Source organism: Pteropus alecto, unplaced genomic scaffold (assembly GCF_000325575.1).
Source record: "Pteropus alecto unplaced genomic scaffold, ASM32557v1 scaffold39, whole genome shotgun sequence".
NCBI classification, from domain to species: domain Eukaryota; kingdom Metazoa; phylum Chordata; class Mammalia; order Chiroptera; family Pteropodidae; genus Pteropus; species Pteropus alecto.
In genome coordinates, this window is record NW_006443568.1 from 5,482,094 (window position 1) to 5,509,685 (window position 27,592).

Sequence of the window (27,592 nt, forward strand, 5' to 3'; positions counted from 1 at the left end):
TTTAACATTAAAATTAACAGCTAAAGAATTGTTTATGCAAGTTGCTGTCACAGTTTATGTAAAAGAGAAATATGTGCTATTAAAATCAGACATTTAGGTTACCTTTGGTTTTTTGCGATGCATGTTAGCTTTACACATCCTGATTCTCTTGCGATAATTTTCCTTTAAAAAGGGGGGTATAGAGTGATCTCTTTTCATCAAAACAAGACATAATGCCCTGAAAGCTGACTTCAAACCATGGTTGAAAATTCAGTTATTTACACTTTATCACAAATCTACAAATACATTTTTTTTGTTGGTGTGTTTTAAAAAGAAAAAAAATGTCCATCATGCACTGCTGCAGGCAGCTTGGCACTTCATACAAGAGGATTTTTCACCCCCGAGCAGTTTCAGGTGGCTCCCTTAGAGAAGACATGAGAACCCTGAAAATTACATTGAGGACTGGAAACAGGGCCAACCAATTCCATCATTTCTTCTCTTGGTCTCTCAGGAGGGAGTTCAGAGCCAGCCTATCATGCCACATCCTGCCCTAGCTCAGCTGAATTAACAGCATTTCTGGGATTAGAAGGGAAACCCTTAAAGGCATCCAGGGTTTGGTGAACTGTCATCTCTAAAGGCAGGTGCTATCCCTTTCCAAGCTCACAGAGATTATTTGGTGTCACTCTTAGGATCACCTAGGGGCTCTACAGAAGATGCAAACTAAGGTGGCTGGCGCTTCAAATATTGAGGCCTATGTATGGAAACCAATCCAAGTTTTGGTTTAGTTGGGTTTTTCTCTCCAGAAATTAGATGTGATAGGATTAGATCAAACTGTTTTCAACAACTTCCAGGGGGTGAAAAAGCTTTGGTTATTTTTAAACTAAAACTTAACAACTCAATAAAATTTTTTTTTGGTAAACTTAAAATAAAATCCCCCCCACCACTTTTAAGAATGTCTCCAACTTTTAACAAGCCCATTAACTTTAGAGTTAATTTAAGTTTATTTGAAAGAGAAAACTATTTTATTGTCCACCCACAAAAATGACAATTCATCACATTTACTTTGATTAAAAAAGGACTAAACTTTATTGACAAACTGCTGCAGACATTTTGACATAAGTTTAAGCTACCTATTTAGGCAGACTTACACATGTAGCATTTAATCTTCCAAGAACAAAATGGGAGGACGGTACAAATCCAATTAGGACTTTAACTTATGTACAAAGTGGATTTTGATTCCTTTTTCATTCAGCTGCAGTGTCCCTTTTTATATCATGCTAGTGTTGAGACATACTTGACTAACTACCTTGGGAACAATTCAATATTGACAATTGTTAAGAAAATCGTCAGCTTTTGGCCCCAGTGTCCAAGTGAGCTTTTCATGGAGTGCAGAATCTCAGATGGACAAAATACTTTGTCTTTTTAAATACTGAAATTTTAATTATTAGTACTATTTGTAGGATTATTTGTGGCTAAAAAGCTCTGCATCAAATTCAGTTCAGGTGGCCAGCCCCTCTCCCCCAATTAGCCTCTTCAAAACCTACTCCCCACTAAGTATCTCTCAACACTGTATGTCTGGGGCTAGATTTCAAAACCCACATAATGAAAAAGTCAGTTTTACAAACCTAATTTTGTTGTTGTTTTTTAAATCAATTAATGTTAAAAATTGCATCAACTATTTAATTCATGAGGATCTTTCATATTAAAATTTAACATTAAGATTCAACCGCCATGTGCTTTTAAAGGAAACGTTTTTAGAGACGTCTGAGCTCACTTTTACATGGTGGCACCTACTGCCGTTAACGTTTGTGATTTTAGATCTTAAACAGCCCTGAATTTTGAAATGTAGCCTAGTTTGGGATTCTGCAACTACAACTTTACGGGATGCCTCAAATCAAAACTAAGATAAAGTTAACAAGCCTTAACTTCAGAACCTTTAAGCAAGCAATGTCACTTTTGAAACTAACAGGTTTGTGGTTTTTTTTTTTTACTCAACTTCTTCTTTTTTATTATAAAAGGTACATTTCTGTTTATATTTAAACAACAAAGAAAAAAAGCATCTACACACTTAAAAAATTAATTCGATATTCCTAAATCTATTTTAACTCATTTTAAAATACTACATACAGAAGCCAGAATGCAGAGTTAAGAATGGAGTAAGGTGGGGAGAAGAAGGGGACCACGAAGAAAAACACTTAGACAATTACTTGTCTGTTGTGGGTAAAGCAACAGGAATCCTGGGAGATACAAGAAATCAGTAACAACTTTGCTCATAACTGATATTTTCCCCTCATGTTTGTTTTTAATAACGTCCATATGGGTGCTCTCTGTATGCTCCCTTCACCGGCCTAGCTGGAGGGGCCTTCAGCGACGGCCTGGTCCCATTCCAGTCGTCTTGGCCTGGGGGGAAAGCAAGAACAGTTTATAAACCATGGGCCGATGGGATTCTGGGATGTGCAGGGGTAGGTCACCTTGTAAAGATCACCAAAAACACCGCTTTGCTTCCAATGTCTTGCCACCTCCCCAGTGGTCCTTGCTTTTCCCTCTGCTTGGCCCTCCTGAGTAACTTAGACAATTTCCCAATTTGTCGTTGGGAAACTGTGGCCGTTTCGAGTGGATGGACATAAGGGAACAGCTCAGAAAGGCTTGCAGTAATTTCCAGAAAATTTCCACTGGCAACATGATCTATACTCCAGCCCCAACACCTTGCTGAGACAGTGAGATCAATTTCGGTGGGTCACAATGCCCTTTCCTGTTCCCAAAACAATTTAGTAGAAAGCCTCAGGTAAAGTGACAACTTCTGGAAGTCTTTCTGACTGGAAGCAGGTAGCTCCCTTTCCATGCAACAGCTAAGTCAGGTTTCTCTGTGAAGAAGTGTCCTCTGGCTCTCTGAGAGAAGAAAGGGCCACATTTCATGAGTCTCCCCTGCTGGTCTACTGCTCTGGCAGTGGAGGTACAATCAATGTATTTAGAACACTGATTAGGAGAATTCTTTCTTATGCTAACAGTCCAGAGAAGCCAGACAACATGGTTGATATTTCCAAACCATTTTCCTTTGTGACAGGAAAAAGACTGAAGGACAGGATGGTTTCTAGAGCTGACCTCTCATAAAAATGAGTTGTGTTTATATGCTTATTCTTCCCACACACCCCCATACGTTACCTGTGCCAGTTCATTCCTGAAGTATTTCTCCAGCTGCCTGTATTCACAAACATCTGCCTCCATCACTGTAAATCTAAAAACCCCTACACAGATCTAAAGTTGCACAGAGCCCTATCTAAGCCTATTTATATACCTAGAATAAAACAGACATCACTTTCTAAGGGGCTTCTGGGTTCCAACAAGATAGTTTATTTTTCATTATTATTATTATTATTATTATTAATACCTACAGCACCTGGTCTTCCTAGGTGGTCTCCCATCCAAGTACTAACCAGGCCTGACCCTGCTTAGCTTCTGAGATCAGACATCGGGCTTGTTCAGGGTGGCATGGCCGTAGACCATAGACTGTGGCTCCACTGGGGCACGAACCCAAGACTTTCTGTGTGTAAAACAGACGTGCTAGCTGCTACACTATGGAACCACATCCAAGATAGTTTATTTTTCTAATTCTGTTTATAAAAGCAGAAATGAGAACAGATTAACCATGCCAAGGTCATACCAGGAGCACAAGGAGCAGCCTGCCTCTTTCAGTCCAGTCTTTTATTGGCAAAACAGAAATGCAATTTAGTCAATATATACAGAGGCCCCATTGTGCTGCCTCACCGACAGAAACACCCCAGGGTAATCATACCACCCTTCTAAATAGTGGCATATGAACAGAGTAGTGTAGTGTCACTGATGGCAACTGTCCAGTACCATTTAGCTAGAACTAGTAAAAGTTTTCCTAGGCAAACAGCTGATTGGCTACTATATACTGTGCTGATTAGCTAAGCTCAGCTTGTCCATCTGTGGGAGTCCCTAAGAGGTTCCCCTTTTTCAGCTAGGGGAAAGAGGAGACCATCAACTAGTATCTTAAGTTGAACTGTCAACTGCTGAAGCTCTTGGCAAGGACTCTGGAATTCCTTCAGGTATGCTGAACATACTTCACATTTAAAAGGCTGCTGTCTTTCTATCCATTGCCATATGGCACTCCCTCTGGGCCCATTAACACTAGGCCATAATTGGCTCTTAAGAACGCTCTTGAGCATTGTGTTTTCAACCAAACCTTAGGGAAGGCAGTTTGGTCCTATAGCCATTCTAACCCCTATAGCTCTTTTGGGATCAAGAAGTGAGTTGAGATGTCTCCAAGACAGTAAGGATCTTGGTGCCAGTATTGCCCTGAACTGGATCCAGCCTCTATGGCCTCTAATCCAAGTATAAAAAGTATATTCTGCCCTAACCTGCTCTGGCTAGCTACTTGCCATCTAGGTCCCTTTTAGCTATTTCCTCTATATTGAGATTCTTTCGATGAGATCCAAAATTATTTTTTAAAGTGAGGTAGGGTAGAAGAGAAGAGATGGATATAATTAAATTCTTATTATCCATCAACGTGGCCTAGGTATCAGCAGCAAAGGCCCAGGAATGTAACCCAGGCCTAACCATTTCCTGGCTTAAAGTAGGGAAAAAAACCCAACATCAGTTTAAAAGTCTGCTGTTCCAACCAGGCCAAGCTGGACCTGAGCCCTAAGTTTAGGACATCTACTTAGCCTTCCAAGAGGAATAGTACCCTTATCTCACTTTAGTAGTCCCTCTTTCTACTGTATACCACAAAATTTAAATAAAAGTAGGATTCCTATTGTCACATCTACCAACATCTTGGCCTTTAAAGGTTTCCCCTCAGTTCCTCAGTTGTAGGACTGTCTGACTCCCAATAATCAAGCATTCTCTTAGGCACTTAACTTGCACATTCTGCCCTACCACAGAAATAAAGACATACCATAGGCTTCATAAGAATCTTGAACCTCCCCATGTCCATAGTCATAATATTCTGAGTCCCTAAAAGCCAAAGACAGAGTGTTAGAGAGCTATATAGAAACTACATTTCAGCTTCACCTTTCACCCAAATACTTCCATATTTCAGTCATTTTACTGTATCTAACACAGGAAAATGTTCATTCCATCACCACAAAATATTTTCAAAACATGAGTACATGTGTAACTATGTACTCATAAAAAAAGTAACAACTATAGCAAAGAAAAATAGATACCACACAATTTAAAGTGAAAAAGTACAACCCAAAACTGACCATCTTAACCATAGTGTCTTCATGGGCTCATTGGAAGAAAATAAGCAACCATGAAGAGTTGCTCTGTCCCCACTGTAGAATTAAGAGACGCCTTTTAAATCAATCACAGATAAGATACATATAAACATACACAAAAAAATGTTTCTTAAGAAAAGTGCAAAAAAGAACCTAAGTTATGGCAGTGGGATTCCAGTTTCCTTTTAAACTTTTATGTAACTTTAATGTGGCTGTGTTATTTTAAAATAATAAAGTAATTTAAAGGCATTTCCCTTTATTTCCATGTAGTCACAGCTCAGGCATTTTTTATCTGCTATGCCCAGATTCTATAATATAATTTAGAACTCAAAATTATCCAAACTTGCAGATCCAAGTATGTACCTTACAGATGTCAAAAGCAGAGGAGATACCCTCAAAACGTAAGCCACATTGCTCCTTAGATTTGTGCTGCCAAAATCTCTTCAGTTCCTCCAACTCCTTCCCAAATACAAGAAACAGCACCTCTACTGCCTGACTTACCCTTGGCTCTGGCTGTAATAGCCTTCGTAGCCTTCATAACTCTGTTCTGCATATGTATCATCATATCCCTAGAATGAATAAAATAAAATAGAAAGTCAAACACAGAGAGTAGGGGAGTTAATTATATCCCACGGGAAGGATTAGGCAGGCTTCTAGATTAATAGAATGTGGAATTTCCTCCCAAAATATTAACATCCATTGTAGAACAGTCAAGAGAGAAAAGGTTATATTTTTAAAAATAAATAAATAAAACAAGCCAAGCAACCAATCAAAACAAAACAACAACCTTCAAGTGTGGGCGGGAAACAAGGTACAAAGTTGAACTTTAGTAGAGGTAGTAGTGGGAGACTCCTTAGGCACAGCTCATTTCCTGTTAATTTGCACATATAGTAAGTCATGCTTAAAATGGAAATCTTTTCATAGTTTAACATTCTACAAGAGAAGAGAGCAGATTCCAAATCTTATAGGCAGTCCCTGCCACCTACATAAGGGTCAAGGCCCTGTCATTCAACTTCCTTTGGCAACCTTCTAGGTATTGGGAAATGGCACACTGTTCAAACTTCTTACATATTCTTCATATGTTTCTGGTGCAGGGGGTGGAGGCAAAGGTATTCTCTGGATGCCTGCTGTCCGTGCTCTTGGTGCTGGAGCACCCCTCACAGTGGGTGGGGGTGGCACTCCTCGAGTCACAGTGGCACCTCTGGTGATGGCTCCTCTCACTGGAGTTCCACGCACCAAAGCCCCCCGAGGTGGTACAACACCACGGCCCCTGCAAAAAAAGTTTATTTTAAATGGAGCTTTTTTATAAACAGGCTATTTTCATGTTCAGATTTGTCTGCAAATTCTGGAGCTAGCTAGATTTTATGATGCCTTAAAAAGACTATTATTAATACATAGAGGAATGTATGGGACCCATAATGGAAGACTCTCCAGGTCCCACAGTGGACCTGTGAATGTCTCATTAGTGGACTGCCTTGGCGAGTCTAAACCCTCCATAAAGAACAGTGACAAAAGGTAAAATTCTAAAGTCAGAGACCACTTAAAAATACTAGAATTGTCCAAAATTAAAAGACCAAAAGTTTCGGCAGGACTGCTGCACTTGTCTATGGCCAAAGTGCCCAAGATCTATAGTTCCACTTGATACAGGATACAAATCCTGAGACCCGGACGTGGTTCCATAGTGTAGTGGTTAGCACGTCTGCTTTACACGGAGAAGGTCCTGGGTTTGTGCCCCAGTGGAGCCACGGTTCATGGTCTACAGCCATGCCACCCTGAACAAGCCCGATCCTATCTGATCTTAGAAGCTAAGCAGGGTCAGGCCTGGTTAGTACTTGAATGGGAAACCACCTACGAAGACCAGGTGCTATAGGCATAAATAATAATAAATAATAACAAAAAACAAAAATCTTGAGACCCCCTTCTAAGCTGGAGATAAGAGCACCATTGAGAGAGAGATGGTACTAGCAGTTAAATTTAAATCCTATTTCTGGTTGTTTCCATTATTTTTACCTGGGAACAGGTGGAGGAGGAGGTGCAGCTCCTCGGCCTCTCACTGGCACCCCACGTCCGCGAGAGGGTTCTGGTACTCCATTCAAGTAGGAGAGCTCTAGAAACTGCTCCTGGCAGATATCATCCATCATATCCTGCAAATAAAAGATAATGCGAAGGAGTGTTGTACAACATCTCCACCCTTTGCTGAGAAATCATCTAATCCACATGAGCTTTGGATACTAAGAACAGCTTTGAAAGCTCAGATGAAGTCTCAGGTCATTCAATCTCCGAAGTCAAATGGCATTCTACCTGTCACCCTTGAGGAAAGTACTTTGTCTTCATTTGAATGTTATAGCTTTCCATGATATGGGCCCTGCCTAGCTTTCCAGATCATTACTTCCATCTTCTCTCCAGGTATAACTGCCTTTCAAGCCACGTTAGACAACTTGTAGTTCAGAACCCTGCACACTCTTACACATCCATTCTTACAAATAGTTTCCTCTTCCAAGAATAATAAAACCCACTACCATTAAGCTGTATGCACTGGGCATTGTATAATAAGCTTTATATAGATTTCTCAGTTTAATCCTCAAAATAACCCTGAAGGAGACAGATCTTCCCATTTTGCAGTTGGGAAAACAGATTCAGGGAGTATAAAGAAACCAGCTTAAGGACATAGAGCTAATAAATGAATGACTCTAGAGAATTCAGAATTACCAAAATCTAGGCTTTCAATCATTAGACTATTGCCTTTTTTTCGCTCCACCTGTGGGACACTAACCCCCTCTTACAAGATTTAATCTAAAATATTACCTCTTTTGAAAAACTTTCTCACGATGCTACCCCCGCCCCCAGTCCCTTCTCTTTTCCCATAGCACCATGTCAATTTTCTCTACCCAAGCACTTACTACATTTTACAATTGTCTTTCTCATTAGATTGTGAGCTCCTCAGGAGCTATTTTTTTAACTTCAGACCCAAGCGTAGTATTAGGAACCTACCAGATACTTAACATATTGTTTGGGATGAACAAGGAACCTGAGGCTAATAAAAGTGAAATAACAACTTGTCCAAGATGATGCAGATAAAGCTCCCAGTCCAGTGCTCTTCTCACTGTACTAGGAAGCCTCTCCGGTACAGTCAATGGTTCTAAGGGGAAAATGAACGGCTCTGGTCATGGATGCAAAAATAGGACCACTTTCTTTTCTTCACAAGAGGGAAGAATTGAGTCAAATACCATTTGCAAATCTTTTCACATATTTCTTAATGAGAGCCATTCAGTCTTAATATTTCATGCATTTTTATATATTACAAGTGTCTACAGCTTCAAGAACAGAAGATTCTAGTCACCAGATATGCCCTTCCATAGCTCTTCAACTCCTTCAACTCATACATCACACCGGAGAATCAAGCGACCAATGACAGCCAATTTGCTCAGTCTCCCAACTGCCACATCAGCAGAGGAAACTCAGATATCCCTGGCATGCATCATTTTTGAAGATCTGCTTACATGGAAGCCTTGTAAACCTATCTATCCTTCTTGAGAAATATGCGAGAGTAATGATACATAGAGGGGCACTCCCCTGCAGTTCTTTAGAAACTGGATGGCTCAGGATGCTTCAGTATAACACCTCGAAAAAAGTCAAAAGAATCCCCTTAAGGGAAATTCTTACCAACTCTATTTTTCTCAAGGATATTTAAAATTGGCTGTTTCATGTTGAACATTCTAAAGAATGTGAGGTACTTGGAAGCAAAGCAGCTGCTGAGACACTTCAGACAGAATCCTTGGAGCTCAGCAGTATAGGTACACATTGCTTATAAATTTTTGCTCTACCAATTCTCACATCCTCTGACACCATATTTAGTTCCAACTTGCTTATTTAACATATATAAGAAAACCAAGAACCGTAGCTCACGTCCTCCCAGTTTTAGCAATGAGAATATGATGTTTACTCAATTCTACTTGAATAGTATTCCAAATGCTTTCTAAGGTTCCAGATTCATCCTTGGTTATTATAGTAAACATACTAAACCTTGCTAAAAGGCAAAAATCACACCATTTTCTACTTATTCAAAGAATGGACCCTCTGACCAGGTGGTAATAAGCAAGATCTGGTAGGAGGGTAACCTGGTCCGTCCCAACTCTTCCTGCACCTCAGTTACATACTCAAAGAAGGTGTACACCAATCTGTTTAACATCAACAGTCAAGCCTGTACTAATCATGTCTATTTCAAATCAAACTCTACCTCAGTAAACTCCTCTTGGAAATTTAATCCATTAATCCATTGGATACTAGAAGTTTCTTGCTGTTATCCTCTAGACTCTCTAGTCTAGAACGGAAACCCTTGAGTGCAGAGGTTTTATGACCATCTTAGTTACTTTCCTATTCACAGCCTCCTGGTTCTACGCTAGAACCAAAATACTTTGTTTAGTGAAGACCCTGGTAAACCTTTAACTAGATGTTAAAATGCCAGTCACACCATAGACCTAAGATACTGGTATACAACTAAAACCCGCATTAGACAAGGATGCATTAGACAAGGATGGGGTAGAGTGGCCTTGGGGCATAGTGCTTTGAAAACTAGGTATACATAATGGACCACTTCAGAGAAATTAACATAAGAGTAGAATCTCGTGTGCAATTTCAGGTTATGCAGCGGTCCTGGTTAAGAACCCCTGCCTTAGCAACAGTACGAGATCACAGTTATCTCTTGCTCAAAAGATAAAAGGATACAAATTTCCTTACTGGTACTAGAAACTTTTTGACTTCCTCCATAGCATGGGCCATAAGAGCATAAGCCTCACATGGGGGTCCAAAGACTTCAATGAAGACATGCAGATCCATATTCAAGTGGGCATATTTGGGGTCTCCACCTTTACGCAGCTCTTCCTCCTGTGGAAAAATATAAAAAGAAAATCATGTCAGGTGGACTAGGGAGCAAACAACACCTTTACTTCCAAGGTCAAAGAGACAGCAAGAAGTAACCCTAACATCTAAGAAAACCAGTAAAGTATAAGAGTAAAATAAGCTCTGGAGATAGCAATTTACACAACTTGCTAAACCTGCAATCAGTCTGCTGCTAAAAGTTAAATAGTGTGCCTTGAATCCCTGGTGTATTCACTGGAGCCCTTATCAGAAAGTATAGAAGAGACAAACTTAATTCCAGTCTCCATTCAGATAATAAGTATTTACCAATCATCGATCGATAGATTGATTCATTCATTCATCCATTCACTCATTGGCAAATATTTATTTAATTTTTTTCTTAAATTGTTTTCTGTCCCTGACTCTCTCCTCTCCTACAACTATAACTGCACATATTCTAGATTGCATGCTAATGCTCCACAGGTAACTAAGACGCTGTTTATTTTCTTTTAGCCTTTTTTTTTTATCTTTATATTTTGGCCTAAATAGCCCAGTCTTTAAGTTATCTAATTTCCACTCACTCCGTTTTCTCCTTTAGTGTCTTACATTATCTTATGCTCACCCAGTGAAATTTGCATTTTAACTATTACATTTTCATTTTCTACATATTCCATCTTTCTAATTATGTTCTTTACCTCTACATCCTTGAAAAATTTGTTATATTTATAACTATTCTAAAGTCTTGTCTGCAAACCCTATAATCTCTATTATTTCTAGGTCTTTTTCTATTAACTGATTTTCTTCCTTGGTTATGGGTCACATTTGATAATTTCTCTGTTTAGTAATTTTTTGACAAATAAAAGTGAAAAGAAAAAGCACAATATAATAATTTAAATTAATTCCAGGGAATTTTTATTCCCATTCCTTACCCCCTCCCCTTTGAAACAATCAGCTTGTTCTCAGCACCTATAGGTTGGTTTCTGTTTTGTTTATGCACTTATTTTGTTCTTTTTTAAGGCTCCAAATATAAATGAGATCATATAATACCTGTCTTTCTGTCTGACTTATTTGATTTAGCATGATACTCTTTAGGTGCATCCAAGTTGTGGCAAACAGCAAGATTTTATTATTTCTTATCATTGAATAATATTCCATTGTGTGTGTGTATATGTCTTCTTTATCCTTTCATCCATTTTTTTAAATTAAAAATTTTCATTAAAATTGTTGGGGTGACACTGATTAATTTTTTTAATTAAAAATTTTTATATCCATTCATCTATTGATGGATATCTAGGTTGCTTCCATATCTTGGCTATTACTAATAATGCTGCAGTGATAATAAGGGTGCATCTATCTATCTATCTTTCTGAATTACTGTTTTTGTTTTCTTTGGATAAATACCCAGAAGTGCAATTGCTGTACTTATAGCAGCTCTATTTTTAATTTTTTGAGGAATCTCCATATTGTTTGCCAATCACTGATTAATTTATTCATTGCCAAGCATATGCTTTTAAATTCCAGGTGGAGCTGTTAATCACCAGCCCTTCTTTTCTGCTTATATGGTGTGGGGAGTTCTAGGGGAGGAAATAAGTTAGAATAGAGAGAAGCATATCTTATGTAAATCTCATTAGCTAGAATAACATACTTCAGCCCTAACTATTCTTCTGGTGAGAAATGGGAGTGGACAAAAGAAAATGGTCTGAGGAAACAATGTTTGTCAAACAGACTGCAAAATAAGTGAATAAACAAAACAGAAGGCCTAAAAGAGTAACTTTTTAGGCTGTAGCAGGTATGTTTCATCTAAAAACCTGGCCCTAGAAGGCTAAGACTATTCTGTTTTGGTGGGACCTTTCTTGGCACTTACAAATAGTGCAAACCATATAAGGCTATGACAAGGGAAAAAGTAAGCATTAGGTTCTGTTGTCAGGATTACTCATGGCTCCTTTTGGAATACCTTTGTTTAGTGAGCCTCACATTCCAACTGGCTATAACACAAACCAGCTAACTAAACCTCAGACTTACACTTAAAACTACTGCTCTCACTTTTCCATGTTGCTGGAAAAGGAACGTACTGTTCACATTAGTGTTTTTAGTCTGGGTAAGTTTTAGTACAGCTCCTCTTCCAAGTTTTCACAGATAAGCTTCCTAACGCCTAAACTGTCCCTGCTGTTTCCATTGCTACACAGTCAAAAGTCAGAAAGAAAACAATCACCAGGGCGCATGCCTAGGCTTTTTCAGGGTTGCCAAGCAAGTAAATTAACTTAGTTTATAATCTCTTGCATTCAATGCAAATTTAAAGGAGGCATATTTTGTATGTATATAAGTGCTAGCTTCTGAAAGGCATCTATACTAAACTCTAGGTTACTGGAAGGCATTATGGTGTCTTCTTTTTTCACTAATGCAAGCTTACCTTGGCTTTGTCTCTCATTGAGCCCTTTCCCAACACAGAGATCTTTGCACCAGTCTCTTCCTGCAGTCTTTTGATGGTATTCCCTTGTGGTCCAAGTATCTTCCCCACAAAATTGAACTGACAGAAAATAAAACAGATTTCTAAATACACATGTTCCTATAATCATTCTACATGCATTATCTCATTTTATCTTCAACAATCCTCTAAAACAGTTCAATTCTCATTTTACTGAAGGATATACTGAGGCTGTATTGATAAAAGTGATTAGCCTAAGGTTATGAAAGCCAACAGTTTCTAGACTTGAATTTGGGATTCCTGATAACAGTCTGGTGCTCTTTCCATAATATCACACTACAACCCCTAGTACTTTAACATACATAAATATTTTTCAGGAAGTCATCTCAGAACAGAACAGACAGATGGCACCCTTTCTGTAGTACTAATTTGGTAAACTAAATATAGCTAATTGCTTTCCTGAAAAAAAGAAAAAGGAGACGAGGAGGAAGAGTAGTATTTATTTAAAAGTAAAACTCTGAGTAAAATAAACATCTAGTCAAGGATTTGTATTTCCTTAAATTTTAGGTCAATCTTTTCACAGAACAATTCTTCAGGGTTCATTTTTTTCTTTGAACTTGGAGCCCAAATGAACACTTGAGAAAAAAATTCTTTGATAATAAAAAGAAGATTATAATTCCTTCCTGGCTACAGCTATGCTATCAGTTATGGACTTGTTTCAACTGCCAGAAACAAGTATACAAATATGGAAGAAAAGCTTCACTGGATTAAGTTTCTGATGCACCACAGTCTTTGGAATTCATTATGATAGCTCATGACTCTCACACCTACAAAGACAACTCAGAGAAGTGAGGCATTTTTTACCTTACCTTGGGATACTGTTTGACAGGTATCAGTACCCGCTCCTTCAGCTTCATATTCTTATGAGAAAATAAATCCAAGTAATTCTCCTCATCATCCTTTTTTGAAAGCCCCTTCTGAATCTTCTCAATTTCTGAATAAAACAAAAAGAATTTAATTGTTTTGTTCTGATAAACAAAGGCAAATTTCCAAGTCTGTATAGCAATACCATGGAGTACCACGTACTGACACCAAATAGTTCAGATGAATGTGCTAATTTCAGATAGACTGATTGAGAACACCAAAAAGCTATATAAAGTTGACTGGGAAATCCAAAGCCTGCTTCTAATAAAAGCGATTTGCTCTTCCACCCCCATCTGAAGCCTCTAATTAGAGACATTCAAATATTTCTTAGAATAAATGGATTTAACAAAACTAATAAGAGTTGGTGAAAAGAGGATAAACTAAAAAATTAAATAAAAATCAGCATCAAGAAAAAGTACAAAGTCATCTTGATGAAGAAATAAAGTCAATAATTTAAATATACAATGGAAAATCCTGTGAAAATTCCACTATGTAGTACCTTGGATAGAAGTAGTACTTAAGAGTTTGAAAACTGGTTTTTACTGTGTCTGCCACTCACTACTTGTATGGACTTTGAAAAATTATTTAATTGCTCTGATTTTTGGTTTCCTCTTTTGTAAAATGAAGACAGTATCCACCTCATGAGGTTGCTATAAAAAGAGAATAAAATAACGTGAAAACATGCTGATAATTAAAGCCCATTTCTTGGGAAGTGTCAACATTATTTAGCCCTAATTCAGCCAATGTCCTAAAGGAAAAAAAATGTACCACGGTAATTCAATTTGCAGGTTAAGACAGTTTCATCAGCTAGAACCTTAGCATTCAAAAATATTTTCTATCATTAAGGAACTTAATTCATTTGTTCATTTAGTGATTGCAAGTATTTGAGTGCTTCCTAAAGAGAGGCATATGAAGGAAGATATAATCATTAACCACTGTGAAAGACTTACTTTTAGGGTCAGGCACCTATCCTATAAACTCAAAGTATAGGATACACAACAGAACAAGTCAGATATGTCCCCATCTTCACTATGTTTATATACTGGAGTTCCCAGTTTACGAAGTTAACAATGAAGTGTAGTTAAGTGCTATGATAGGAATACTAACAGAGATGAGGGCATGGTGTACAGGTAACAAACAGCAACTAAGGTTATGTGGTCCACTGAGAACAGTCGAAAAATTTATATTCCCTAAAATCAGTGGAACATTCTAAATAACACAGAATGTTCTCTTAGTATAATATTCCCAGTGTTTCTGTCTTCTATAATTTTAAGGCAAGGATTCTCAAACTTCAGTAGGTGTCAGAATCACCAAGAGAGCTTATTAAACTAGACTGATTGCTGGTCCCTGACCCCAGTCTAGGATTTGTTAGGAATTTGCATTTCTACCCAGTTACCAGGTGATGTTGATATTGCTGGTCTAGGGACCACACTTTGAAAACCACTGGTATGAAATAAAGATATACTACTTCAAAAACATTCTGTAAATCTGTAAGTTTTTAAAAATGTTTAGACTAAGTCCAACTGTGAAGTACACAAATGAAGTAAAGTTACTTTGACCCTGACAGACTTCCTAAGAGTTCAGAATTTCAAACAGAAAGCTTCTTCTGTTTAATAAAAAGCCTAATTTCAGATGTTACAGTATATATAATGAGCTAAATGACCTACTTATGCCTGAGAGCACATACTTCCTTGCTTTCAAACAACTAAAACTGCTAATCATATTGTAAATATTCTTAGCTAAACTTTTACTCCTATGAGAACTATAAATGGCAGTGCTCTTCACAAACCTGTATTTCGTTGCTTGGGATAGGTAACAAATTCAACCTACAATTAACAGACTAAATGCTTTATTCGACACCTTATTTGTTTCCTGTTTTACTGGTGGTATATCCTGACCTCCACCCCTTCCCACATATTGCTAATATTAACTTTTCTAGTCACTAGTTTTGAGCCTATCATCTCTGAATACATCTCTTCCTCAGTTTCTAGGCTGGAAAACTGGGTACTCGATCCTCCAAAGTTCTAAAGGAACAAAGACGCCACATTTTTTATCTGAAAACATGACTGAGGAGCTTCTAAAAACATGGAACAAATTATATACTTGGTTTTATCTATGTCCCTCAGTGTTTATTAATTGCTACCATCTAGTTAGACCTTTAAATGTATTTTATACCACTTTCCAGGAACTTTACTTGGTTAGTGCAAGAAGACTCAGAGTCTATCAATCTGTTGTACTCCTATAGGACAAACATTGACCCCAATAGAAAGGTTTGTTTACATGCAGTGTAACGTGCCCTGTGAATTTAAGGCCTTTCTGTAACATGGATCCTTCTGCTATATTTTGAACTAATCGAATCTTAATTAGAATCCCTTTGTCCAATTTGTCTCACAACTTTAAAGTGATTAAAGAAAGCATTTTTAGAGAATTCAGAGAACAATGATTTAAATAAAACTGAGAATTGAAAAAACAAACAAACAAACAAAAACAGGAAAGGCTAAAAAGCAAAAGACTAAGAGGCAACTAGAAGTCTTCGAGAAGGGTCATCTACCATGTTTGGAAGGGGAAGGACTGAACATTTATTCAATGTCTACAATGTATCAAATCCTATATAAATATTACCTCATTCATCCTACAAAATAACTCAGTGAAGTAGCTATGACTATTGCCATTTTACAACTGAGATAACTGAAATCCAGAAGTAAATCTACAAGTCACAAAGCTGTCAAAGTACCAGAATAAGGACTAAAACCCAGGCTTTCTCTAATTTCAAACCTTATCCTGTTATTACTGCCTCTCAATTAGGGTGTTTTATTTGGAGAGAAGTTTTGGGGGAAGTAAGGGAGCCTTTCTTTACACAAGAAAAGGCTATTTTGTAAGAATTTATAAACTTTATAAACTACAGTTTATAACCTCAGACACTGTCATGGGGCTAAAGGCAAAAAGGCTCAGTTGGTGCCTCAGATGTTTAGTTCTTCTTCAATTCTATATTTCTCTCCTTGGCCTCACTTCTCTTGGGAGAGCTAGGAGCAGACTGTAATGGGAAGAAAAAAAATCAAGGAGACGCTTCCTAAAAATGGCTTACCCTCAGGCAAAAGTATTTTCTAGACAACCTTTCTGAAACTAACTCCTTTAAATGATCTTTGCCTGGGTCTCTGGAGACCTTGGATGTCCCAAGAGCCAAAGAAAGAAAAGCTGCGGTGTAAACAACAGACAGGTGACCCATTTGTTTCCTAGCCAGACACTTTCAATAATCCTATCTTATTCAATGCCTTCTATGTATCAGGAATTTAGTATTTATTGTTTCATTTTGTTTTTATAAACAGGATTATCCCCATTTAACAAATGAAGAAACCTGGGCTCAGAAAAATTATGTAACTTGTCCGTGATCACAAAAATAATTAGTGACGGGGCAGGTACTGAAACCCAGGTCCCTCCTTTATCAGTCAGAACAAATTCAACTAATCTTGGCATTTCTTTTACTATAACTTAATCTTTCCCTTTTTGGTATGTCTTCTCACAACCAGACAGTAAGCTCCAAAAGATGAGAACTGTTTTTCAAATGCATGTCTCAAATGAAAAAGCATGTTTTGAAGCTGGATAGAACTGGGTTTGATTTACAGCTCTGCTACAAAGTTGGGACGTGATGTTGAGCAAGTCATTAAACCTTTATAAGTCTTCCCTTCTTACTTTTAGAAAGAATGTCTAAAAAAAGATTTATGACTTTTCTTTTTAGGTGAGGCAACTCTTGGTTGACCTCACAGATTGCAAGGACCTTGTCAGTTTACAATCCTTTATTTTTTATGCCTACAGTACCTAGTCTTCCTAGGTAAGTCGCCCATCCAAGTACTAACCAGGCCCAACCCTGCTTAGCTTCCAAGATCAGATGGGATCGGGCTTGTTCAGGGTGGCATGGCCGTAGACAGAAGAGGTTTAATGAGCGTAAAAATGTTAATACTACAGAAGTTTGAAAAAATTATATATAAACTTTATCAACCAACTGGCTTAACTAAAACCAGACCAGCATGTACGTTCCAGTAACTGAACATTTGATAAAGGCTGCATAAGGAACAGGACAATGGTCAAGATTTTCTGACTAAACCATCCAGAGATAGTGTTTCTAAGAGGGTAAGAAAAACCTGCTCCAAAAGATCAGGGGTCACACCCTCCTCTTGACTCTCAAAGCACTTGGTTCATACTTTTAACCACAGCACTCCTTCCCGTTGCTAATGATTTCTGGACCCCTTCTATTATTAAACTGAGTATCTGCCATTCTTAATACAATGCCTAATACACAATAGGCAACTATAAACATTTACTGAATCAAAGAAATATACTATTAATATCCCCAACTTCCCTAAAAGAGTCATATGACTTTATTATTCCCAAATTTACAATTCTCTGCTCTATACCTTTTTTTTGCTACTACTTTTTGGAATCACAGGTCCAGTAAACTTACAATCCTTGTTCTGAAAAACAATTTTTATTAAATTACTTATAGGTGGCTCCATAGTGTAGTGGTTAGCATGTCTGCTTTACACACAGAAGGTCCTGGGTTCGCACCCCAGGTGGAGCCATGGACCATACCCTGGGTGCGCCAGGCCCCAGGTGTGAGCCACAAGTGCATGGGAGGAGACACCCCACCTTCAGAGATCCAGTTCATAAGGGGAGATGGCAACATCTGTAGGGCAAGGGTGGAAGTGGGGTGGGGGGAGTTAAAAAGGGTGAAAATAAATAAATTACTTATTATTTTAAGGAAAAGCACAGGTTCTTAATCTTTCTTTTGGGTCATGGCCCTTTTGAAAATCTGATGAAAGCTACAGAATAGCTCCCCAGAAAAAAAAAAGAAACAATATTTCACGTATAATGTTAACTAAGCATGAGTAGTGGTTCAAAAAAATCTACTAAAGCCTGAGTTAAGAGCCTTCTAAAGGGCTCAATTATCACATTCCAGGATAGTGGCAAACTCTATTATGGCAATATTGACCATGGTCTCCCAAATTTCTTAGAGTACAATTTAGAGTTAGGGCTTTCTTAAAAAATTTTTTTGAGATAATTGTAGATTCATACGCAGTTGTAAGAAATGAGATCTCATATACCCTTCACCCAATTTTCTGGTAACATTTGCATATCTACAATATCATAACCAGAAAAGTAACATTAATACAATCTATTGACTTTATTCATATTTCACCAGTTTTACATGCACTTATTTGTGTGCATCTTTAGTTCTTTGCAATTTAGTCAGAATCATGTAACATGTAACCACCACTACCACCAGTTAAGGTATGGAACAATTCCATCATAAGGGTGCTTCAGGCTACACTTTTATAGCCACAGTTCCCTCCCTCCACCTCTCCCTCACCACTGGCAGCCACTAATCTGTTCTCCATTTATTACTTTGTCTTTTCAAGAATGTTAAATTAGTGGAATTACACAGTATGTAACCTTTTGAGATTGGCTTTTTTTCATTCAGCATAGTTCTCTTGAGATTCATACAAACTGTTGCAAACATTAAATTCATTTTTTTTTTTTATTGCTGAGTAGTATTCCATGGTAAGGATATACCACAGTTTACCTACTCACCTACTGGAGACATATGGTTTGTTTTTAGTTTTGGCCTACTACAAACAAAGCTGCTATGAACATTCATGTACGGGTATCATGTGAACCTAAGTTTTAATTTTTCTGGAATAAATGCCTAAGAGTACAATTGCTGAGTCGTATGGTAGACACGTTTAGTTTTGCAAAAAACTGCTTTATCAGATACATACGATTTTGCTTAATCTTACTAATATTATGTTCTATAACACTAGTATTGTACTATATGTATGTAGCTTTATGGGATTTACTTTTTCATCTTAGATTTCCAAGACTTCTCCATGTTGTTGCATGTAGCTATAGTTTTCATTTTCATTGCTGTGTAAATATTTCATTTCGAAAATCTCATAGTATCCAATCAATGGTGAAACAAGTTGTACCATTTTGTGAACAAGGTATACCACTTTATGAATGAAGTATTCATGTGCAAAGTTTCTTTGGGTATTAGCATAGGAATGCTGCTGCTAAACTTTAATTTGAACGTTCAAATTTCAGATAAAATGCCAAACTGTTATCAAAAGTGGTTGTACCAATTCACGCTTCCACCAGCAAAGCGGAATTAGAGTTCCTTCTAATTCACATCCTCTTAAGCCCTAAGTCTTGTTTGACTGAATTTTTGTCAATGTAGCAGGTTTTCATCATTTTCTGGTCTCCAACAACTTTTTTTCTCATTTATCTTCATTTACTCTTTAAAACTAGTTTATATTCAACATGTCAAGTTCAAAAAATAAATCTAGTTGGAATTAAGTTTAGAAAAGCAAAAAAGCAACATGTTAATTAAAAAGTTGTCATCTTTACACTAGTTCCTCCCCGCCCCCACACTCCCCACTTCAGGACATGGCATATTTCTCTTTTTATTCAGATCTTCCTTTATCACTTTCAAAAAAATTTTAAGTTGACAATATGTGATCACAATATTCTGCATTGGTAATATTAAGATATAAATTCTTTCTGCCTCACAGAATAGCCAGGAAGATGTAAATTATGAATAGTACATTTCGTAGCACATGTTATATGCTCTACAAAGGTTAAATATTAATGTTATTCTTTATGATTATTCACATACATTTTGAAATCATTTTTATTGCTTATCTCAAGGCATATGACAGTATTCTAAAAATGAGATCGTTTTGCCAATTCTTTTCTCACTAATACCTGTAGATCAGAAATCCACTGATTTGCGCATTTTTATTTTGTAATCAGCCACATCACTAACCACCTTCCTGGGTAAACAACCATTATATTATTGCAAATAGTGACAGCTTCTAACTTTCTTTCCTAATATTTATACTTATACCAACATTTGGTCTATAATTTCTTTTCAATTTCCCTTTCTGGTTTAAATAGGTTTTCTAGCCCTATAGAATGAACGTTCTATAGTATATTATAAATAAAATAAATGAATTAACTATCCTGAGGTTTCGACAGACTTTGTAAATGTTTCCCACTGAGTGCCTTTGGAAGATGGATTTGAGTATCCTTTCAAGATCTTCTGAGAATTGTTATTCCATTCAAATGTTTACTTATTCTTGAGTTATTTACACTAACTTATATTTTCCTAATAGTAGAAAGTAGAAAAACACTGAAAAAGCATTTTACGTTTATTATGTAAATATTTAACACAAATTATAAATTATTTTTGTTTCAGAAAACAAGCATGGGTATACTGAGTCCTCCCATGTCTGCAAATACTTCTGTCATCATAGTTAAGTATCAGTTTGGCTAATATAAAAGTTTATATTCAAAACCTAAATCCCTTAGAATTGTGTTGATGTTTTCCCATTATGCAATGAAGACGAATACCCATTCCTCAAATATTTAATAAGAGGCCACTCTGTGTGGCATTCTTCAAGGAATAGGAGATACAGTGATGAACAAAGCAGACAAAAGATCCCTGCCCTAGTGGAGCTCACATTCTAGCTGTGAAAGAGAAGAGGTGGTCAATAAACAAACACATAACTGCAATACATGATGTATCAGCTGCCAATAAGTGCAAAGTAAAGTCGGGAAAGAGACGGAGAACTATGTGGATGATGAAGAATGCTCTGGGTCTTGTGGCACCTCTTTGAAAATGGGCGGAGGTGCTTGAGTCACAATCCCAAGTGCTAGGCTCTGCTCTGTGAGATTCCTTCTGTATCTTGTTATCATCACTGCCCTGATAACTAGCATTCTAATTTAATGCATTCAAATGGATTTAAAATCTTTGTCCAAGTAGTACAAAAACAATTTTAAGTACAATTTGTTGCAGGTACTGTAGTAGAGGGGTGGAGAGGTTTAGGTGTGTGGATCCAGACTCAGATCCACTTCAAGTCCTTGGTACGCAGTTTACTAATTTTGTTACCTCACTGTGTTGTCGTGAAGACTAAATATTTGATGTAAAGTGCTCAGACTAGTGCCTGGCATAGTAAGAGTTCGCTATATTTTTTGTTACATGTATCTTATCAGAGCTTAAACACTAGTATTGTCTTCTCTCAGAATTTCATGTTCTTGCAGTTGGTTGACTTCTCTACAATCCCTTTTCCAGATCATTCGTTAATACCTTATAAGCTTGGTCCAACATATAAATAAAGATTTATCCATGCTATGAAATATCCATAGAGCCCAAGTCTGTTCTTTCAATAAGCCAGTATTACTTTAATCCTCTTTCTCCAATTAGAATTTCGGTTTTGTTATAAAAAAAAAAAAAAAAGACATTAAAAAGCCCAAATTAAAAAATTAAAGAGCATTCTCTTGTAACAGGACTTAAGTAGTAAGAGAAGGGTAAAAATTACACATAACTTTAAAGGATCAATAGTTCTTGATAGTTATCCCAAAAAACCATCTTTTCCTTAAAAGATAAACAACATACTGGGCACCTGGTGTGGTCAGAAAAGCAAAAAATATCTTGCATTTTCTGCAGTGTTCAGTACCATAGATTTATAACTAGAAGAAAACTGTGCCAACAAGTTATTAATGACTATAGGTCAAAGGGAACTATGCTAGTCCTTTTACACATCATTTAATCCTCACAACTCACCATCCCACTTTACAGTTGAGGTCACTGAGGTTCAGAAAGTTTCCCAAGAGTATGTAACTACTTAAGGGTCAGAATTTACAAGCCCAAGACAATGCCTTAAAGTTCTAAAGTTTGGTATTTTATTCTCACAAATGCAACCTGGACCGATTAAAGATTTGAGGAAATAAAAATCAGACTATCAAGTCAACCTTTACCACTTATTAGTCTGACGCTCCTAAATCTGCATGTACTTGCTTTCAAATTCGAACCCCTAGTGTTTGCTACATGCAAGACAATATGAAAAATATAGATAAAATGCATTCCTTGCTCTCAAAAAACTTGCCAGAACACATGAATAGCAATGCTTCAATCAATCTGTGTCACAGAACAGCAAAACACTGAGTCGAAAATGTAAGCACTTTATCTAAATGTTCTTATTCTTGACCATTGCGTGCTTGGAGTTTTTAAAGACCTCTTACCAATGTTGGGAGATAGAGAACAAAGGGAAATATTTTCCTAACGATGTCCATTATATGAACCTTGCCAACTATTCACTCAGTGTCGAAGGTTGTGAATTTTTACTTGCTTAATAAAATTTAGGTATCATAAGAAATACTTATTCAAACGTTTCAACTAGAAGTGAGGGCAGAACAGACGGCTTTAGGAAGAAATCAAGGCGACCAGGTGATTGGCCAGTGTAGAACAGGAAAGGAGCGAGAGAACAAAGACTACTATTCCTAATCTATTTCACTACTTAAGCAAAATGAAAAAAACCCCAAAGATCAAGCCTTTCAGGTGCCAAGCATCGTGCTACTTCCTCAATTTTTGTCCCTCTCGACGGGGAACGTCATGGAAACCACCCTTTACCTCCCTCTACCCCATTTCACTGTCTCTACAGTTATATTTTTTCCCTTTCTTGAATGACGGCGAACACACATTGTAAAATAAAGAAATCCAACCTTCCTGCTCTGCAACAATTATCTTATGTGCCTAAGTAGGAAATCTGATTCGGAAAACCTCAAGCGTCGATTCCCACAGGTTGCTCCTGCTTCTGAGCAACTATAACTCCAGTTACCGCTAAGTCCGACCCGGCCTCAGCGACCGTGGCGCGCTGGACAGGGCACTCCAGCCTCACCCCATCTCACCTCGGCCCTCCCTCCTACGGTCCCTCCCGGCTCAGGCTGTCTTCACCTCCTACACCCTCAGTTGAGGCGCCTACCGCCACCCGCCGTCAAAAAAGCTTTCCTTTAAGAAGGGAGAGATAAAGGTTCGTTTCTGGAAGAATCTGAGCACTCGGAGCGCGGGGCAGCTGCAAGAGGTTAGAAGGGGAAGAGTCGTCAGGGGGCGGGGAGCGCAGCACTATTCATCAATTATCTTTGCGCTAAGAGATCGCCAAGTCCCCTTCGGGCCTCCACTGCAGTCTAGACATTCTCCCTCGTACCCAGGGCCGGGATGAGAATGTGGAATCCAGGCTCCTGAAGATGAAGATGCGAGAAGGGTTGTTCACGACTGCATCGGTCCCGAGGGGGCGGGAAGCGAGAGGAACAAAGCAGCTGCCACCCATGCTCCTGGGTGCCCGGGCGACCCAGAAGGACCCGGGAGGCTCGCTTACCTGCCGTCAGCAACTGCATGGCGTGAGTGAAGGACGGGTCGAGGGAGTCCTTCTCGGCCATGAGTTCGGGTAGGTACTTGTTCTCCGGCTCCATCTTGACGGAGGCAGTGGCTGAGGGGGGCAGCAGCGGGGTCGGAGCCGGACCGCCCACTGTCGCGTCGGGACCCGTGGCCGAGGGCGGCAGCAGCGGTGGCGGCTGCGTGGCGGGCGAGGCCCGGGCAGCTCCCCGGGACCCCCCTCCACCTCCCCGGGACCGGTGAGGCAGCGGCGGCTGCCGAGACGGCGCCTGACGCACTGAGGGGTGGGCACCTGAGGGGTCCATGGAGCCGCTGCGGCCCGAGGACCGGCTCATGCGCGCGGCGGGGTCGTCCCGGCGCTGCATCGGGGAGGATGTGCGATCGAGGGGTCGAGGAAGCGACGCGGTAGCGGCAGAGGCCCGAGCGGCGGTTGGCGGGGGTGGGAGAGCGGGAGCGACGGCGACCGAAGCCGACCCGAGCGACCCAGCGAAAGAGAGCACCGGAAATGAGGCGACGCGCGTGCGCAGCCAGTCACCGGCACCGCCCTTGGGTCTCTCCGCGGAGAACAAAGTCCCCAGTCGGGCCACCGCGCCTGCGCGCCGCTCCTGAGCCCGACGAAGTCGCCTTCTCCGCTCCCCTTTTTCCTCCGAGTCCGCCGGGCTAGAGCTTTGTGCGCGTGCGCGGGTGGCCGCGGGCTTCGTTCGTTTTCTTTTCCACGTGACTCGGGGCTAGCGGGACACGTGTCTCCTCCCCCTTCGGGCCGAGTACGCAGAAGGGGCGGGGGCTGTGGAATGTCTTTGTCTGCGCGCGGGCCCGCGGAGTGTGGGGCGGGAGACCTGTTACTCGCGGGACCACGCCCCCACCAACGGCTGAGCAGTAGAAGGGGGTTGTGCTCAATGGGGGATTGTCACTGAAGTATGGAAATAAGAGAGGGGGGAAAAAGCGAGAATTGAGGCTATCTGGGCAGGAAGAGGGGAAGGCGAGAGACTGACTGCCTGAACCGTGAGAAGGGAAGAGATAGGGCACAGGGGTGGCTAGGAGTCAAGAAGGTAGATTCTGACGCAGGGACGAGGGGTGCAGATGCGGAAGGGAAGCTTGGAGGGAGAAATTGAGGAAGGACGCGGCAATGGGAAGACTGAAGGCTGTTGGAGGACTTTAACTGAGATTCTTCCGCAAAAAAAGTGGGGTAGAGGCTAGGTCCTTAATCCGTGATAGTTGCATCATCAGGGTGGGTCCTTCTGATGTGAGTGGTAACCCTCCTGCCTCTGTTGGTCCCTTCCTAATCAACTATTTCAGACTTGCTCAGAGAGACCCTTACTTCTGCTCTCAAGGCCTAGGTAAATAGTAGACAGTCTTCCACAACATTCTTCTCATCCTGGGGTGCTATGTGGACAAACTCTCATATACCCGGTGCCTTCTAACCTTTCCTTCCTGACACAGATTTTTGCTTCTCTCATTGTAAGCACGCCATCGCTTTCCTTCCCGATCAGTTTTCCCAAATAAACCCATGCTTTTCAAAAGCATTTTCTAGAATTTATCTTCTGGGTGCTTGGAAACTGTTGAATTTTGGATCTGAAACTTAGAAACCTTTAACTAGGGAACATTAAGGACTGGCCACCTTCTTGTTGGGGGAGAGAATCACCCACAGAAATGAGAACAAAACAGAATTATCGCCATAACATATATATATATACACACACACACATATATATATTATATATATAAAATACAGATATATTTCTAGTGTCTGGTACAGTACTTTGAGGTCACAAAGGTAGTTTATGTTCAAATAGAATAAAATAATGTTTTAAGTAATTGTGATGAAAAAATGTAATGTGACAAGTGCCAGAAGATAAGTGAATATTAAGTGTGATTGGAGTTAAAAGCACAAGATAGATTTGGGCTAGGGGAGAATGAGTTCCAGGCAAAGGGAAGTATTAATAAATGAGCAGAGATGAGAATGTCAGCAATACATTTAAGGAATGGGAGTAATCCAGTTGCAAACTGTGAAGAAATAGGTACATGAAGAAGGGAAAGGGGGCAAGGAGGATTTATAGGTCCCTTGCAACTCATTTCTGCTGCTGTCCTTGAAAATTCTGCTTGGGTGGTGGTGTTACAAATGGCTGAAGTGTCCTTGTTCTGTAATGAGATGCCCAGATGGAGGTACTTTGAGCTGAGGCTAATAAAACTTTGATAAAGAAGTGTCTAAGAAGGAACTGGGTAGTGGTATCTGTGGGTTTCTTTACTAGAATCAACATTTTTAGCAGATGACTGCCACACCTTTACTTACTTTCTCTAAGGGTGGGGTTGAAGGGAGGTTTGAGCTCTTCCTCCTAGTGAGGTACACAAAAGAAAATCTCTAAAGCGATGGTTGTCTGCCGGCAGTGTACGTATTGTACATATTAAGTATGAGCTGCAGCAGCCTTCCATTGTAGGGGTTGGGGTGGGGGTTAGAGAGGAACCCTTCCCTGGGAGTAGCAAAGAGTAATTCCTGTCCTGAAAGCCTAGAGGTCTGGAGTTCACTGTGTCCTAGGTTCTCCTGATGGCCTTATGAAAAGACAAATTCAAATCCAGCAATGCCTTGTCTTTGTTTTGTGTCATTGGGAAAATCACAACCTGTCTGAACCTTAGTTTCCTCCTTTATAAAGTGGAGGTAATGATATCTACCTTGCAGAATTGTGAACATTAAAAAATACCAATGTAAACTTCCTGACAGTAGGGCTTATATGCAGAAGTAATTATTGTCATTTAGTGCCTAATAAAGAGTTTTGGGTGCTCACGTTGGCTGTGGATCTGAAAGGTCTGCTCTCTAATCTTTCATTTTCACTGACTGTAGCTAGACTTTGTTTTGGAGTGGGGAGGTTCCAAAAAGACTAATTTTCTTCTACTCTATTTCCTCATGTAATCCAGTTCCTATGGCACAGTGTACAGGAGCAATTGAGAGCATAGTGATTCAAATGGAGTTAAGGGCAAAGCTGGCTCTTCCTCTTACCTGCTGAATGATCAAGCATAGTACTTAACCTTGCTCAGTTTTTGCTTCCTCCTCCTGGATAAAACAGGGGTCCTAATAGTTACCTCAGGGCTGTTAGGATTAAAAGAGAGAGAGGTCTGTAAGGCGTGCAGCACAGGCGCCGGCAATTAGTAGATGCTTGATAAGTGGCAGAGGTCATTGTTATTATTATTACACGCATTTGTTGAGTACCTGATTGCAACTTTCACTTTCATGTGAGTCCCTAACTGACTGGCTGGAAAGGACGGAAGTGTGCCTGACTTGTGTGAGCGCCACCTATGGGGGATCCATAGGCCCCATCTGCCTCTCCTGCTTCTCAGCCAGTTCTCAGGAAAAGAAGGGGCCCAGCCTTGGGCAGGAAAGTTTCTCTTCTGAGAGCATAATTCATCTGTTCAATTTTAAACACCTATTTGGTGCCAAATACATGGAGACAGGGCAATCGAGATCCAACATTTTAAAGTGTTTTTCTAAGATGTCTTAATTACAAAAATATATACTTCTAGCTTTAAGAAAAATCCAACCATAAGAAAGGCATAAAGTGAAAAGTAAAATTCCCCCCCAAACTTGACTGCCTTTTGTTAAAGACACCCACTATTCGATGGTTGCTTGTGCAGCCTTCCAGACATTTTAACACATCTATATGCAAATCTTTTTTGTTTTAAACACAAACTGCATCATTCTATACCAACAATCTTCAACTTGTTTTTTTTTAAACTTGTTTTTCAATGAAATATTCTGGACATCTTGTCAGTATATTTAAGTCTACTTCATTTTCTCTATGGTTAGATTATATTGAGCACTTTTAAAAAAGTTTTTAAAGGTTTTTAAAAATATTTATTTATTTATATTTAGGTGAGGCGACCCTTGGTTGACTTCACAGATTGCAAGGACCTCGTCAGTTTACAATCCCTTATTTTTTAATTTTTTTA

General features: G+C 39.3%; 1 protein-coding gene and 3 pseudogenes across 1 annotated transcript; 1 reads left to right on the forward strand and 3 right to left on the reverse strand.

Annotated features, from left to right (window-relative positions):
• Window positions 1-1,036: 1,036 nt before the first annotated feature.
• Window positions 1,037-24,317, reverse strand: KHDRBS1 (KH RNA binding domain containing, signal transduction associated 1). Its single transcript, XM_006924305.2, has 9 exons — window positions 23,637-24,317; window positions 13,374-13,498; window positions 12,490-12,606; window positions 9,960-10,106; window positions 7,233-7,366; window positions 6,291-6,492; window positions 5,724-5,791; window positions 4,898-4,956; window positions 1,037-2,379 (listed from the first exon to the last, which is right to left on the reverse strand). Exons 1-9 carry the CDS (start codon window positions 24,016-24,018, stop codon window positions 2,282-2,284), a joined length of 1,332 nt encoding a protein of 443 aa, XP_006924367.1. The 5' UTR covers window positions 24,019-24,317; the 3' UTR covers window positions 1,037-2,281.
• Window positions 3,365-3,480, reverse strand: LOC112473023 (annotated as a pseudogene).
• Window positions 6,977-7,095, forward strand: LOC112473012 (annotated as a pseudogene).
• LOC112473104 lies at window positions 17,233-17,352 on the reverse strand (annotated as a pseudogene).
• Window positions 24,318-27,592: the final 3,275 nt, after the last annotated feature.